Here is a 12613-nt window from a genome sequence, read left to right as displayed (position 1 = left end):
GGGAAACAGGTATCGTTCTGATTGGTCGAGGGGCGTACCCGATCCCTATAAAAGGGGAACCCTCCGACCACAGAGCAAGCTGGATCATTACTACTACTAATAAAGAGCTGTTAAGTCACTACGTGTCCACAGTCTGTCTCTCGTTGCCCAGATCTAACAGACATGCACAGTGGGCACATGTGTATTACCATCCAGCAATGCCTCCGCGAACCTCGACGCTCCAGCTGCTTGGCGGAGCATCGTGCAGGTGCTGTATGTGCTATGCACATGCGCAGAAGCGCCAAAGACTTTAAAGACAGGTAAAGAGCGCAGGCGGGTGGGCCCTCCAGAGCACCATACCAGAACGGTACCCGGTGCTTCGGACAGGCTCCGGTATGCCCGCCTGCAACCCACCATTGAGCCAGTGGTTTACTTCTGAAATCCTTTGTTCTCTTACTGGTTGTTGACCTTTATTTCTGTATTATACTAACCTAAATGCCACATTTGGTTCTATTTTTGATGTTGCATGAACCTATTCATTGGTGGCTTCTCTATAGTTAAGCACACAATGTGCATATTGAATCTGTTTTGAGACTGTTCATACATTCTGAAAACCATGGTTTAATTATGGAAAGCCATGGTTTGTTACACAGCCCCTTGGAAACACTGAATACACATTTTAAAATCACAATAGCTGGATGCTTTTGTGATTTGGGACGCAGTTTCCTGAACTTCACGTTTGAAGTTCATTGACGTTCATTCATTCATCCATTCATATGGCTTTCATTCTGAATATTTTGGCTCCTTTAATCCTTGTTGACTGAACAAATGACAGAAACCTAGGCTCGCCCTTCGGGGTGTGCTGATGGCGGTCTGAAAGGGTAGATCTGAGGGCCCACTCTCGACACAGCTCTCCCGAACCAGTTTTGGCTTTTGATACACTAGAAGAGGCACCCTTCCAACCCTTGTGCGCTTCCTCGGAACCCGGCTACTCAGGAGAAGAGGCGGCCGCGTTACTACAAATGGCAGTGCAGCAGCAGCAGCTCCCGCATCCCATCCTCTCACAAAGGCGCGAAAAGAGACACTAATAGCCATTGCACCCCGGCCGCCTTCTCCTCGGTGGCTGCTGAGCGCAGGCGCCGCCCCTTTGGCTGTGGCCGCTGAGGGAGGGACCCAGCCGAGGAGAGCTCGGACTTCGAGCGCAGATTCTTCGACTACGCTAGGCTCCTGCCGTCTCCTTTCCGAAGCCGAGAAAGTCCACCTCGCAAAGCAACCTCACACCGCCCCCCCCGCCCCCGCTACAGCAGAGCCATCTGTCCGCCTGTGAGAGACCATGGGTGAGTAGAGCACCGCAGCTGCGGTTCGGCTTTCCTCCGCCCCCCCCCCCCCAAAACAACCCTAAACTTCTCCGAGTCTTCATTCACCGTTAATTCCTTTCTTGGCTGGTGGTAGCTTTGGTTCTGAAACTAAGCGTAGGAGCCCCCACGTGTGCACCTTGACCACGATAATGCATGTTACAGAAAGATCTGCTTAAGCCTCGGGCTTCCTGACTCGTATTTATCCGGCTTGGCGAGACACCTTTTGGCTTGGTAGGCTGTAATAGGGGAGACACTCTGCACATGTTCAAAAGAGTTGTCTTGTTAGGCACTGCATTCTTTCTTTCGAGGGGAGAAGGGGCCTCTCTGACCACTGGAAAGAGATTGCAAGGATTTTCTCTTTGGCTATGGTGTTAGAGACATGGTGGAAGAACACCCAAGAGATTGCTGGATGAAGCACCCAATGAAAGTTTGTACAATCGGAGGAGAATACCCAGTTGCCAAGAAAACTGTTCCTCCCTTAAGTCTGTACAGGTCTAGATCCACTGTGTCTTTATTTGCTGCAGATTTTCTTGCATCTGTAGAATCATATATCCTAAACGGAGCCCACAGAGATTGAGCCCAAGCAGCCTTGCAGAAAATGCAGAAAATTTAAACTAGATGGTTTCTATACTTGAATTGGACCACCTTCCTGATTATTTCAGCACCACTTCGCTTTTGCTTTTTGCCCATGTCTTTTTTAGAAAGTTAGAACTATATCCTTCAATCTGGTTAGAACTGGGAAAAGGTGGCAAATAAATTTAAGACTAAAGGCAGATGTACTTCAGAATAACCTTGACTACCAAACAGAAGTAGGAATTTATAGCTGGCTAGAAGTCATTTGTCTGGATTTGTGTACTTCTTTTAGTCTTCTTGGATTTAAAAAGTGCTGCCTTAACTTGATCTTTGAAAGCCCTGGAGTTCCTGAGTGAATAAGACCACAGCTCTTTGTAGAAATAAAATTCCATATTTTCCTTCTCATATTAATATTAAGCCATTGTTAAAGCATTTGGGTCATTACAATAGCTGTTCTGAAGCTTAGCATTTACACTGGAACAATATTGCAAAAATGTGCTAATTTATTCCAGATGTAGTCAAGAATTTCAGAGATCTCTTGGATAGAATGAATTAGACATGCTAAAAGTTATTTATGGCACAACTAACCTTAATAATTGTGCAGTCAGCTAAAAATTTTAATGTACAATCAGACACTATTTAAGTTGTGTGTATGTTTGTGCGCTTTGTGTGTGTGTGTGTGTTTGTGTGTAATCAAAGAAATATCAACATCTCATAGCTGTGGTAACTGATTTGAATTCATTGTTAAGGCCTGCTTGCTCCTTTGGGAATGGAGAGAGAAAATAAGTCACATTTATTCTGCTTATTTAGGGTTAATCTAGTGGTTTACACACTATCTGAAATATAAATTATAGCAAAAGAATAGTTAATAGAGCCAAGTTGTATATCATTATTCAGATTTCTATAGGTAGTCCACCAAAAGTTACTAAATGATGAATTGATGTTCTGTTTTATTTATAGATATTTCTTTGAACAAAGCAAAATGTGGTTAAATATGTATAAAAACTCTTGAAATGGGAATCTAATGGTGAACAGTTTTTGAGAGACTTTGGAGTGTGTTGTCAATTATGATCATAAATTGAACCTACTCATTATGAGCAAAACAAAACATTGTCTCAGAATTTATTGGTTGATTATAATGATATCTGAGATTCTCTAGCTGGAATATTTCTCGTTTGTAGACTGTTTTAGCTTTACAAAATTTGGAATCTGAAAGAGGTCAAATCTCAACATATTTGGGATTCAACTTACAGCTTGTCTAAATTTGTATCATATAGTTTGCTTACAATAATTTTTCTTAGTTTATAATTATAAACTAACATATTAACTCTAACCCTAACACTATTCTTGGGGGGGGGGCAGCAAGAAATTTCATAAAATGCAGCTGTGTAAAACACTGATACTTTTTGTATGAGGATGAGTCCAAGCTGCATTACATATTATTCAATGAACATTATATGCCCATTACTGGTATTTAACACTTATGTACTACTTTTAGTGTGCATCAAATCAGCTGACATCTCAAACTGCTACTTTAATGTCTATTTTTTATGTGCAACAGACTAATTTATATCGTTTTCTTTTGACAAATAACTTTACCCCATTGTAATGAACTTAAAAACATCTCACCATTTTTACTGCATTACAATTGTGTTCCTTGATCCAGTCCTAGAACAGTTCCCCAGGGACTGATAGAGTCAGCCACCATTCCCGAGCCATTGTAAAGCTTGTCCTCATGACTATTATAACTAGCTGTATATAACTATATAAATGACATATCCAGCCAACTTTAAGAGCTCAGAAAAATATCTTTAGCACTGTCTTACTGCATAGAATCTAGTTTTGTATATTACCTTCATTTGCTAATTTAGTTTGTGGCCCATGACCTTCTCCTTGTGCTGTCTGGATATTTGAGATGATAACTCCCAGAATTCGTTAGTGTTGGCTTGGAATTCTAAATTCTACTTCCAATACTCCTTAAAGTCATCCACCTAGGAATAATTGCTTTCAACTAGTGGTTCTCAACCAGGCGATTGAGATCTTTCTCTTTTTTGGTGAGAAGTTGGAAGGTTTGAAATATTTTTTTTTACTGTAGCCCCACAGACTACTTTTGTTGCCCTGCGTGCAGCAGGGGAGAACGGAACTGGAAAGCAGGTTAGTGAAGGGATGTGGATGCCTGGGAGGGGTGAGGGTTTGGCATGGGTGGTGTGGCTGAGGGATCCTCAGGTAAGCCACTGTAGCGCAGGTGGGCCAGCTCCGCATCCTTGGTCCTCCACCCCCCACTGCCTCGCTTCGTTCTTCTTCATTCATCTCCACATCTTCTCCTTGCTTGCCGCCATGGAGCAGTTGGCTGAGCAACACACTGTTACGGTGGCCACAAAACAAGGCAGGGGGGATGGAGGATGAAACAAGGCATGGGGTGTGGAGCTCCCCCCCATGCCCTGCACCAGTTTACCTGAGCGCCAGACCATCAACATCCTGACAACTGTCTCATTTTGCAACGGCTCCAGCTACCATGCAGAATGCTGCGAGGTTCATTTCGCTGGTGGAAGAAAGCTGCGAGGCTTGTTTTGCTGGTGGGGCTGTTTGCGGCTGGGTGCTGTGTAGTATGCAAGATGAGCCTTGCAGCATTCTGCCGCGAGTGGCTCCATCAGTGCAACGAGTCTCACAGCGTTCTGCAAGCAGCTCCACTGGCATGACGAGGTAAGCGGGTGCTGGGCGCATGAGGCACCTCCAGCCCCCACCCTAGCTTGATTTTTACACCTGCACCTTGCTCCGCCTCGTACAGTCAGATGGTGGGTGAGTCTTAACTAGACCTTATTTTGAGGTAGGTTCTATATTAGGCACAGGCAGGAAAACAAGATATGTAATAGCTTTTAGATGTTTTTCATTACTATATCTATTTTGTTCATTCTTTATTGATTATTATTAACAAACTTTGGGTAATATTTCTTTTTGTGGTTGTGGAATAGAAGTGAGCCACATCAATTGAGCTACATAAACCAGCACAATATCACAAGAGATAGAGTTTGCAAGAGGATTCAGTAATATCCAGTACTGCCTGGTAGGCAAACTACCAAATATGCAATCTTATGCATATTTATTCTAGTATTCTGTTGTATTTATTTAGTTATGCTTCTAAAACTGTATGCATAAGATTGCAGTTTAAGAACCAAAATCATTATGACTGTTTCAAGAAAAAAAATCCTGAAAAATTCGGTGCTAATACTGATTTTCTCATGAGTAATGTTTATGTAGCGACACAGGTGAAGTGTAAATTTCAGAGTATTTAGCCTCCAACTAATTATTAAGCTACAAGTGAGCTTAGCATGTTAAGTGAATCCAGCCATTGCTTCTGTTGTTTAGCATTTCCAAGCAAGATAAGGAAGATCAATGCCTGTTTAGCAAATATAATCAAAACTGAAATTCTGCTTCCAATTTTATCTAGCAATAGTGGAAAGAAGCCAAGCAAGTGGCTTTGGAAACATTAAGATATGTTTTTTACCCTGGATCAGGTTTCAATTTATATATGTATGTTTTTTATATCATCAGTTATCATTGAGGGTTTTCAGTTTTTTCAGAGTTGGCTGGTAGTCCTATTGAATACCTCATCAACCTGACTTACTTGGTTGCCCATTGTTGCCAAGTGCTGCTCTTCTGAACAGAATCTAAATTGCTCCTTGGTGTACCCTTAGAGGAGTATAACAATGTTTCTCCTTCTCCATATTTCTAACCACATGTTAATCTTGCCATTCTCTTTATTAATAATGCATAATGAGGAAGTTAAACTTTATGAATGTATATAAATATGTGTGCATTCCAGCTCCATTCTTCACCAGCCATGCTTCTAGCACAATAGCTGAAAGGATTTCAGATAGGTAGATTTTTTTTCCATTTCAGACCCTATTTATGTGGCTGGAAATGACCAATCATTTTCAAAGATAACCTAATATTATATGCTAGAACAAAACAGATGAAATGCTATTTTGCAAAGGCTGCTTAAAGAAGTAGAACTAGTGACATCTAAAACATCTTTCTCTTCTTATGCGCAAAATTCCACAGTTAGGCCTGTGATGGTGAACCTATGGCATGCGTGCCACTGGTGGCGCGCAGAGCCCTCTCTGTGGGCATGCGAGCCGTCAGCCCAGCTCAGCTCTTCTATGCATGTGCATGCGCCTCCTGTTGGCCAGCTGGTTTTGGGGTCTCTGCTGCGCATGCACGGGGATGGGATACATGCAGGAGATGCATGTGCATGGGGTCATGCGTGCATGCACAGGGGTTGCGTACACAGGCGTAGGGGTGAGGCACATACAGGGGGTCACATGGGCATGCACAGGGAGAGGGGGACCATGGGGGGTTGCATGTGCAGGGGGAGTATGCAGGAGGGTCGTGTGCACATGCGTGGGTGTGGAGTTCACGTAGGGGTCGTGCACACATTGCATTATGGGTGCATGCCAGTGGTGGGTTTCAAAAAAATTTAGAACCTCTTCTGTAGGTGTGGCCTGCTTTGTGGGAGTGGCTTGCTGGCCATGTGACCGGATGGGAGTGGTTTGCCGGCCATGTGACTGGGTGGGAGTGGATTGCTGGCCATATAACTGGGTGGGAGTGGCTTGCCAGCCATGTGACTGGGTGGGCCTGGGCAACTTGTAAAATGTGGTGAAACTCCCTTAACAACGCTCTTGCTTAGCAACCAAAATGTTGGCTCAGGAACTCTGGCATTTGAAGCACGCAGTCTTAAAGCTGTCAACTTACAAGACCCTTGCACCCCTCACCCTTTAGAGAAAAAAACCCCAGGGGTGTTCAAACTTGACAGCTTTAAGACTTGTGGACTTCAACTCCCAGAATTCCTCCTCTCACTCTTCATCGGAGGGAGGGAGCTGGAACGGTTCTAAATGGCACTGTAGATTTGTGGAAGCTCTTCTATAGAAGAGGTTAGAACTGGCAGGAACCCACCCCTGGTGCGCGCACTCGCTCTTTCGGCACACGACAAAAAGGTTCACCATCACTGGGTTAGGCTGTATATACTGAATAAATGAATGAATAAATGAATGCATGAACGAACAAACAAACAAACAAAAGTAGCTATTGGAACCATCTGGATGCTTAATTGTAGCAGTGCAGTGGGAATAGGTAAATGAAAGATCTCCAGTCTTCTTCCTGATGATGCTTTATCATTAAAGAGCAGCAGCATGCTAAGAAAAACTGTTACCAGTTTCATTTTCATTCATTTGACCATATGGGAAGAACCAGAATAAGGTTCAGCAGGGATTTATTGAGCAGTCTGTTTGGGACAGTCTGTTTCTCTTTTATCTCAAGCGTTCTTATGTTATGGTTGGAGAGAAGAATAATGAGTTGAAAGCCCCTTATCAGTTGACTTATATGTTAAGGAGCAAAAGAACATAATACAAATGAATAAATGGGAGATGGCATCTCTACTAAATATATAGAACAATCCCTTTTATAGGGTGGTGACAGGCCACTTATAAAAGTTATATACACAAATAGAAATGAGAGATGATGAAATTGCAGGTTCTAAATTTATGCCCTTTTGTGTGACTCCCTGCTGATTTTTTTCCAGCTAGGAATCAATGGCCAGAGATGAAAAAAAAAGTTCCTTCTGTTTTCCTCTTATGATGTGGTAGGAAAATCTTGTGCCAAGAAAACAGTTGGAGCTGGCAACTCATTAATTTCTTGTATGTTCCTTATTTTCAATTTCCCAACTCCATTTTCAGAGAGAACCCTGTTACATGCATGGGAAAGAGTCTCATAGCCAGATTCTTTGGCATGGAAGTTCCTGAACTGAATAGGCCTTCAACCAGCAGGACATTCTGGTTTTCATAAGAGAAGAGGAAATGAGGAGGTCATTTCTCTCTTCTCTCCCTACATTTTAGAGTACATGGCTAGAAAATACTAAGGCAACAGTGATCATCAGCTGTTTGAATAATGTCTCCTTTTCTGAGAAGATTATGCATGCTTTCAAACAGTACTTTGGGAAGGGAACTTCGGTGAATTAACTATGTTTTGTTTATTTATTTAAAATGTTTTCTAAATAATGGATTCCAGAATGGCATACAAAACTAACTGAACTAGTCAACATGATAACCATGTAAGAAAAATAGTAATGGTATTGATCTTCCACTAGCTATCATAGTTAAACTTACATTGTTGATAAAAAAGGTAGTGCTGGGTACTACCTTGAAATGGAGAAGTTAAGAATGTATTTTTACTGTTTGATATAAGGTTTGCTATACACAATTTGATCCAAGAAAAGAAAGACAATTGTGTTTGTGTTTCAGCTGTGCTTTCTTCTTTTGAACAGCTGGAGACAAACCCTGAATGAAAAGCAATCCTCTTTCTTCCTATTCAGCTGTACAGTTTGGCTAGGATGGATTAAAAACCCTTTGTGAGCCACAATAATGGTCAAATCAGATTAATATTGGTCATTATAGCTGGCTACATTTCAATTAAAGGATCCTTTAGACCACTCGTCACTCCCCCTCTGTGTGTGTATGTGTGTGTGTGTGTGTGTGCATCTGTTTTTCTGAGTTGTGTGAAAATATTCATCTCTGTTCCGTTTACATGAAGTATACAATATTCTTGATGTTCTATTGCCTTTTTCATTTGTTTTACATAAATTGTTTTCTATAGAAACATGTAGGGATTAAATACATTAAGAGTACAGGTAGTCCTCGATTTGCAACCACAATTGAGCCCAAAATTTATGTTGCTAAGCGAGACAGTTGTTCAGTGAGTTTTGCCCCATTTTACGACCTTTCTTGCCACAGTTGTTAAGTGGATCACTGCAGTTGTTAGCTTAGTAACATGGTTGTTAAGTGAATCTGGTTTCCCCATTACTTTGTTTGTCAGAAGGTTGCAAGAGGGGATCATATGACTTTGGGACACTGCCACAGTCACAAATGTGAGTGAGTTGCCAAGCATTTTAATCTGGATCATATGAACATGCAGATGCTGCTACATTTGTAAATATAAAAAATGGTCATTTCTTTCAATGCTGTTGTAACTTTGAAGGTCACTAAATGAACTGTTGTAACTCGTGGATTATGTGTCCATGAAGCAGATGCATAGGCTTATCTACTAAAATTCTTTTTTTCTTGATTACATTTATTTCACTACAGGTAGTCCTTGTCTTACAACAATTCATTTATTGACCGTTCAAAGTTACAATGGCATTAAAAAAGTGGCTTATGACTGTTTTTCACACAGCTGTTGGAGCATCCCATGACCATGTGATCAAAATTCAGACACTCGACAACTGACTCATATTTATGATGCTTGCAGTGTCCCAGGGTTGGGTGATCACTTTTTGAGACCTCCTGACAAGCAAACTCAGTGGGGAAGCCAGATTCATTTAACAACTGCATTACTAAATTAACAACTGCAGTGATTCACTTAACAACTGTGGCAAGAAAGTTGGGAAATGGAGCAAAATTCACTTAACAACTATCTCACTTAACAACAGAAATTTTGGGCTGAATTGTGGTTGTAACTTGAACTTGTATTTTCAATTTCTATGACCAGTTTCTACGAACAGTCAAAACATAATATATCATTGGTATCACAGGAAAAACACAAAAAGCAGCGTGGATAGCAACCATTGCAGCACATCCAAACCCCCATCCCCAGAGGCATCATCAGGTCTTCAGAGTCATCCAGAAGGCTACCAGGTTGGAGTTAATGTAAGCTCTGTGAGGATGGTGTTTTAAGAAACAAGCCCTTTGACAGAAAATTTATGTCTCTAGTCACGATCCCTCTAAAGTTAAGGATAAAAATCCTGTACATATTGCAGTTTAATATTAGAACTTGGAATGTCTTTGGGTAAGTGCTTCTTAGTTAAGTTTTAGAATAAAGATCCAGACAGATTTAAGGTTACTTTAACCTTGATGTGTATTTATTTCAATTTACTCCTTTGAAAACTCTGTGAATTACTACTACTGTTAATCTACCACAACCATGACATGGATCACAGTAATAACATTTTTCTGAAGGCCTTGAAAATTATAAACCTGGTATTTTAAATTCTTAAACGGAGCCTAATTTTTATTCTGTTTTATAAATCCACATCCCAGTATTATCATGTGGGCCCCAATTTCTAGGCTGAAATCAGTGGTGGGTTCCTGCCGGATCGCACCGGATCGTGCACGCTCCCTTTCAGCGCTCCACCTGGCTCGCGCGCTCCCTTTCAGCGCTACACCTGGCTCGCGCGCTCCCTTCCGGCACTAAAACCGGAAGTACGGTCTTGCCCCGCCCCTGGCGAAGCGACGACGCCTGCCTGCGCTCCACCAGCTGGTGGAGCGCTGAAAGGGAGCGCGCGAGCCAGGTGGAGCGCTGAAAGGGAGCGCGCGAGCCAGGTGGAGCGCTGAAAGGGAGCGCGCGCGATCCGGTGCGATCCGGCAGGAACCCACCACTGGCTGAAATGCATGGGTTATGACATCGTAGAATTGCATTTGAACAATGAAAGAGTGAGGGGATCTTCTAATTCAAGGTTGGAGTGAGTTTGCTGTTCTGCTGAGTGAATATCTTCTGTAATATTATATGGTTGTATTTTTATTGCAAGGTAAAAAATGTGGTAAAGGTAAAAAAATGTGGGTGAGGCATGGTGTACCTTTGAATACAATAATGGTGTGAAAATGGCAATTGAAAAATTGGTTGCTCACCGCGTAGGAACTGATTACTTGAGGGACCAGCTGCCCCCTCAACCCACTGTCCACCTGATTTGAACTGGCAGAATTAACATTCTCGGGGTTCCTTTGAGGAAATCATCCCTCAGACCTAGAAGTGTGCCTTCTTATATAACTGCATCTATATTTTGGAATATTTCCCAAAGATCTGGATGGCCCTTACCCCTAGTGTTTCAAAGGGCCTTGGAAGTCCTACCTTGTTACCCTAGCCTTTGGTGAGGGTGAGTGATTGGATTGTGGGCATGCATTTATTTTTCATTTCTATTTTTGTCATCTTTGCTATCTTTTTCATTTTTTTATAATACTTTTCTTGTTTTTAATATTTTTACTTGTGAAGTGGCCAGAGTCATGGGGAGTTGGATGGCAAATAAATTCATAATTTTTAGTGATACTTTGGCTGGATTCAGACAGGCAACAACATAATTAATTGATCAAAAACAAAACATCTCCATAGTCTGCAAATACTTCCCAGTTGGTGGCTTTTTACTTGACATTAAACTTGTCACCAAAATTCTGCAGGAAACGGTATCACTAAAAAATGAGAAAAATGCTTGAAAATGGTTCTGCTAGAACTACGGTAGGAAAATATTAATGAAAGAAAAAATATCAAGTAAAGGTAAGTAAATTGATATGTTAAACTTTTCAAATTCCACCCATCTTTTCAAATATTTCATTTGAGGACCAAATAGATTGAATTTTCCTATTTATTATAAATTGTGGTTTGTGTGTACATGCACCCGCTGCCCTTTTAAAAAAAGATTTCTTATGTTCTTCTTGGAACCATCTGACCAGTTGCAACTGTGTGTATTGGTTTTCTCAGGCTTACAGATTGAGACCTCATTCTTCTGGTCCTATTTATTTGTTTCAACCTTTTCCTTAACAAAAATACTATTTTATGATCTCAAGAAGCAGAAATTAAACCATCTACCCCTTCTCATGTTTCCTTTGGGGGTTGAAATGAACCATATAGAAAATTCCTTCCTTTCTAATGATCTACAGTCCCCAGTGATTATTATCTAGTTTGGTTGTCTCTCTCTATATAAGCAGAATGTAGCTTTCTACATATAAAACTGGAATTTTGAAACAGATTCAGGTTTTGCACATGGAAGCCACAATTCATTGAAGAAAATTAATAAACTCAGAAAAGAAAAAGAATTTTGGAGCGAAACCAGATTCAATTATATGATAATTCCAATCAAAAATATCACACCTGTGTATATTTAATTGTAATCTTTACTCCAAAACAAATTGTAATTACTAGAAATCTGTATTAGTTGAAATCTTTATTATAGCTGAAATAAATTAAGGATCATACTGTTAATAAGAAGTATGGATTGTTTCACATTAATATAATAAATAGATTCATTGCATAATAATAGTAATTTGTTTCTGAGCAAAAGGAATTTTAGCAGTGGTGCTTCCACTTAAAAACTTTTGGGAATTATGTTTTTTAAAGCCACAATATTGTACTCTTCCAGTCTGAGTCACATTTCCTTACCTTATGTTCAGGCTACCTTGAATATGTATTTAGAAATGAGCCAAGTTTATCATTAGATAGACTTGTCTATGATGCTAGGACATCAATAGTTGCTCTGTAGTGAATATTTGACAATTTATTACAATTTATTTACTGTTGTGAATTCTCAAAGGAGTGGTCAAGCTTAATTATCAAATGAATGATTTGTACATAAAAGATCCCTAGCAAGTCAACATGAGGTTCAATATGTTTCTATCTTTAACCCTGGACTAATAGACCAATGGGCCCCTACAATGTTTGGCAGTTTGCCAGAGGACCAGATTTTTAACTCATGTTTAGTTGCAATGTTGGGCATTTTCATATGAAATTATTTCCTTACAAACGAAAACTATTTATGAGCTTTCCCCAGTCTGGACATCCTCCAGATGTGTGGAGTTCCCAGTTGGCATGACTATTTTTTAATGTACTGTATATATTTATTATGTTTTATCAAAGGGAATAAAATACAAAACAGAAAAACAAAACAG

General features: G+C 40.6%; 1 protein-coding gene across 4 annotated transcripts in view; it reads left to right on the top strand.

Annotated features, from left to right (window-relative positions):
- The first annotated feature begins 1011 nt into the window (after positions 1-1011).
- The window catches only part of GPM6B (glycoprotein M6B), a 126282-nt gene continuing 114680 nt past the window's right edge, over positions 1012-12613 (top strand). The window contains exon 1 of one of the 4 annotated variants that reach the window (XM_081947332.1): positions 1012-1316. In XM_081947332.1, the coding sequence (XP_081803458.1) occupies positions 1313-1316 (4 nt within the window). In that variant the 5' untranslated portion in view covers positions 1012-1312. Of the gene's footprint in view, positions 1317-1640; positions 1765-12613 lie in introns of those variants that run through there. The other 3 variants (XM_081947330.1, XM_081947333.1, XM_081947334.1) reach the window with 3 other exon arrangements.

This window comes from Natrix helvetica (assembly GCF_964273705.1).
Source record: "Natrix helvetica genome assembly, chromosome: 3".
NCBI classification, from domain to species: Eukaryota; Metazoa; Chordata; class Lepidosauria; order Squamata; family Natricidae; genus Natrix; species Natrix helvetica.
This window is presented reverse-complemented; position numbering and strand designations above follow the sequence as displayed.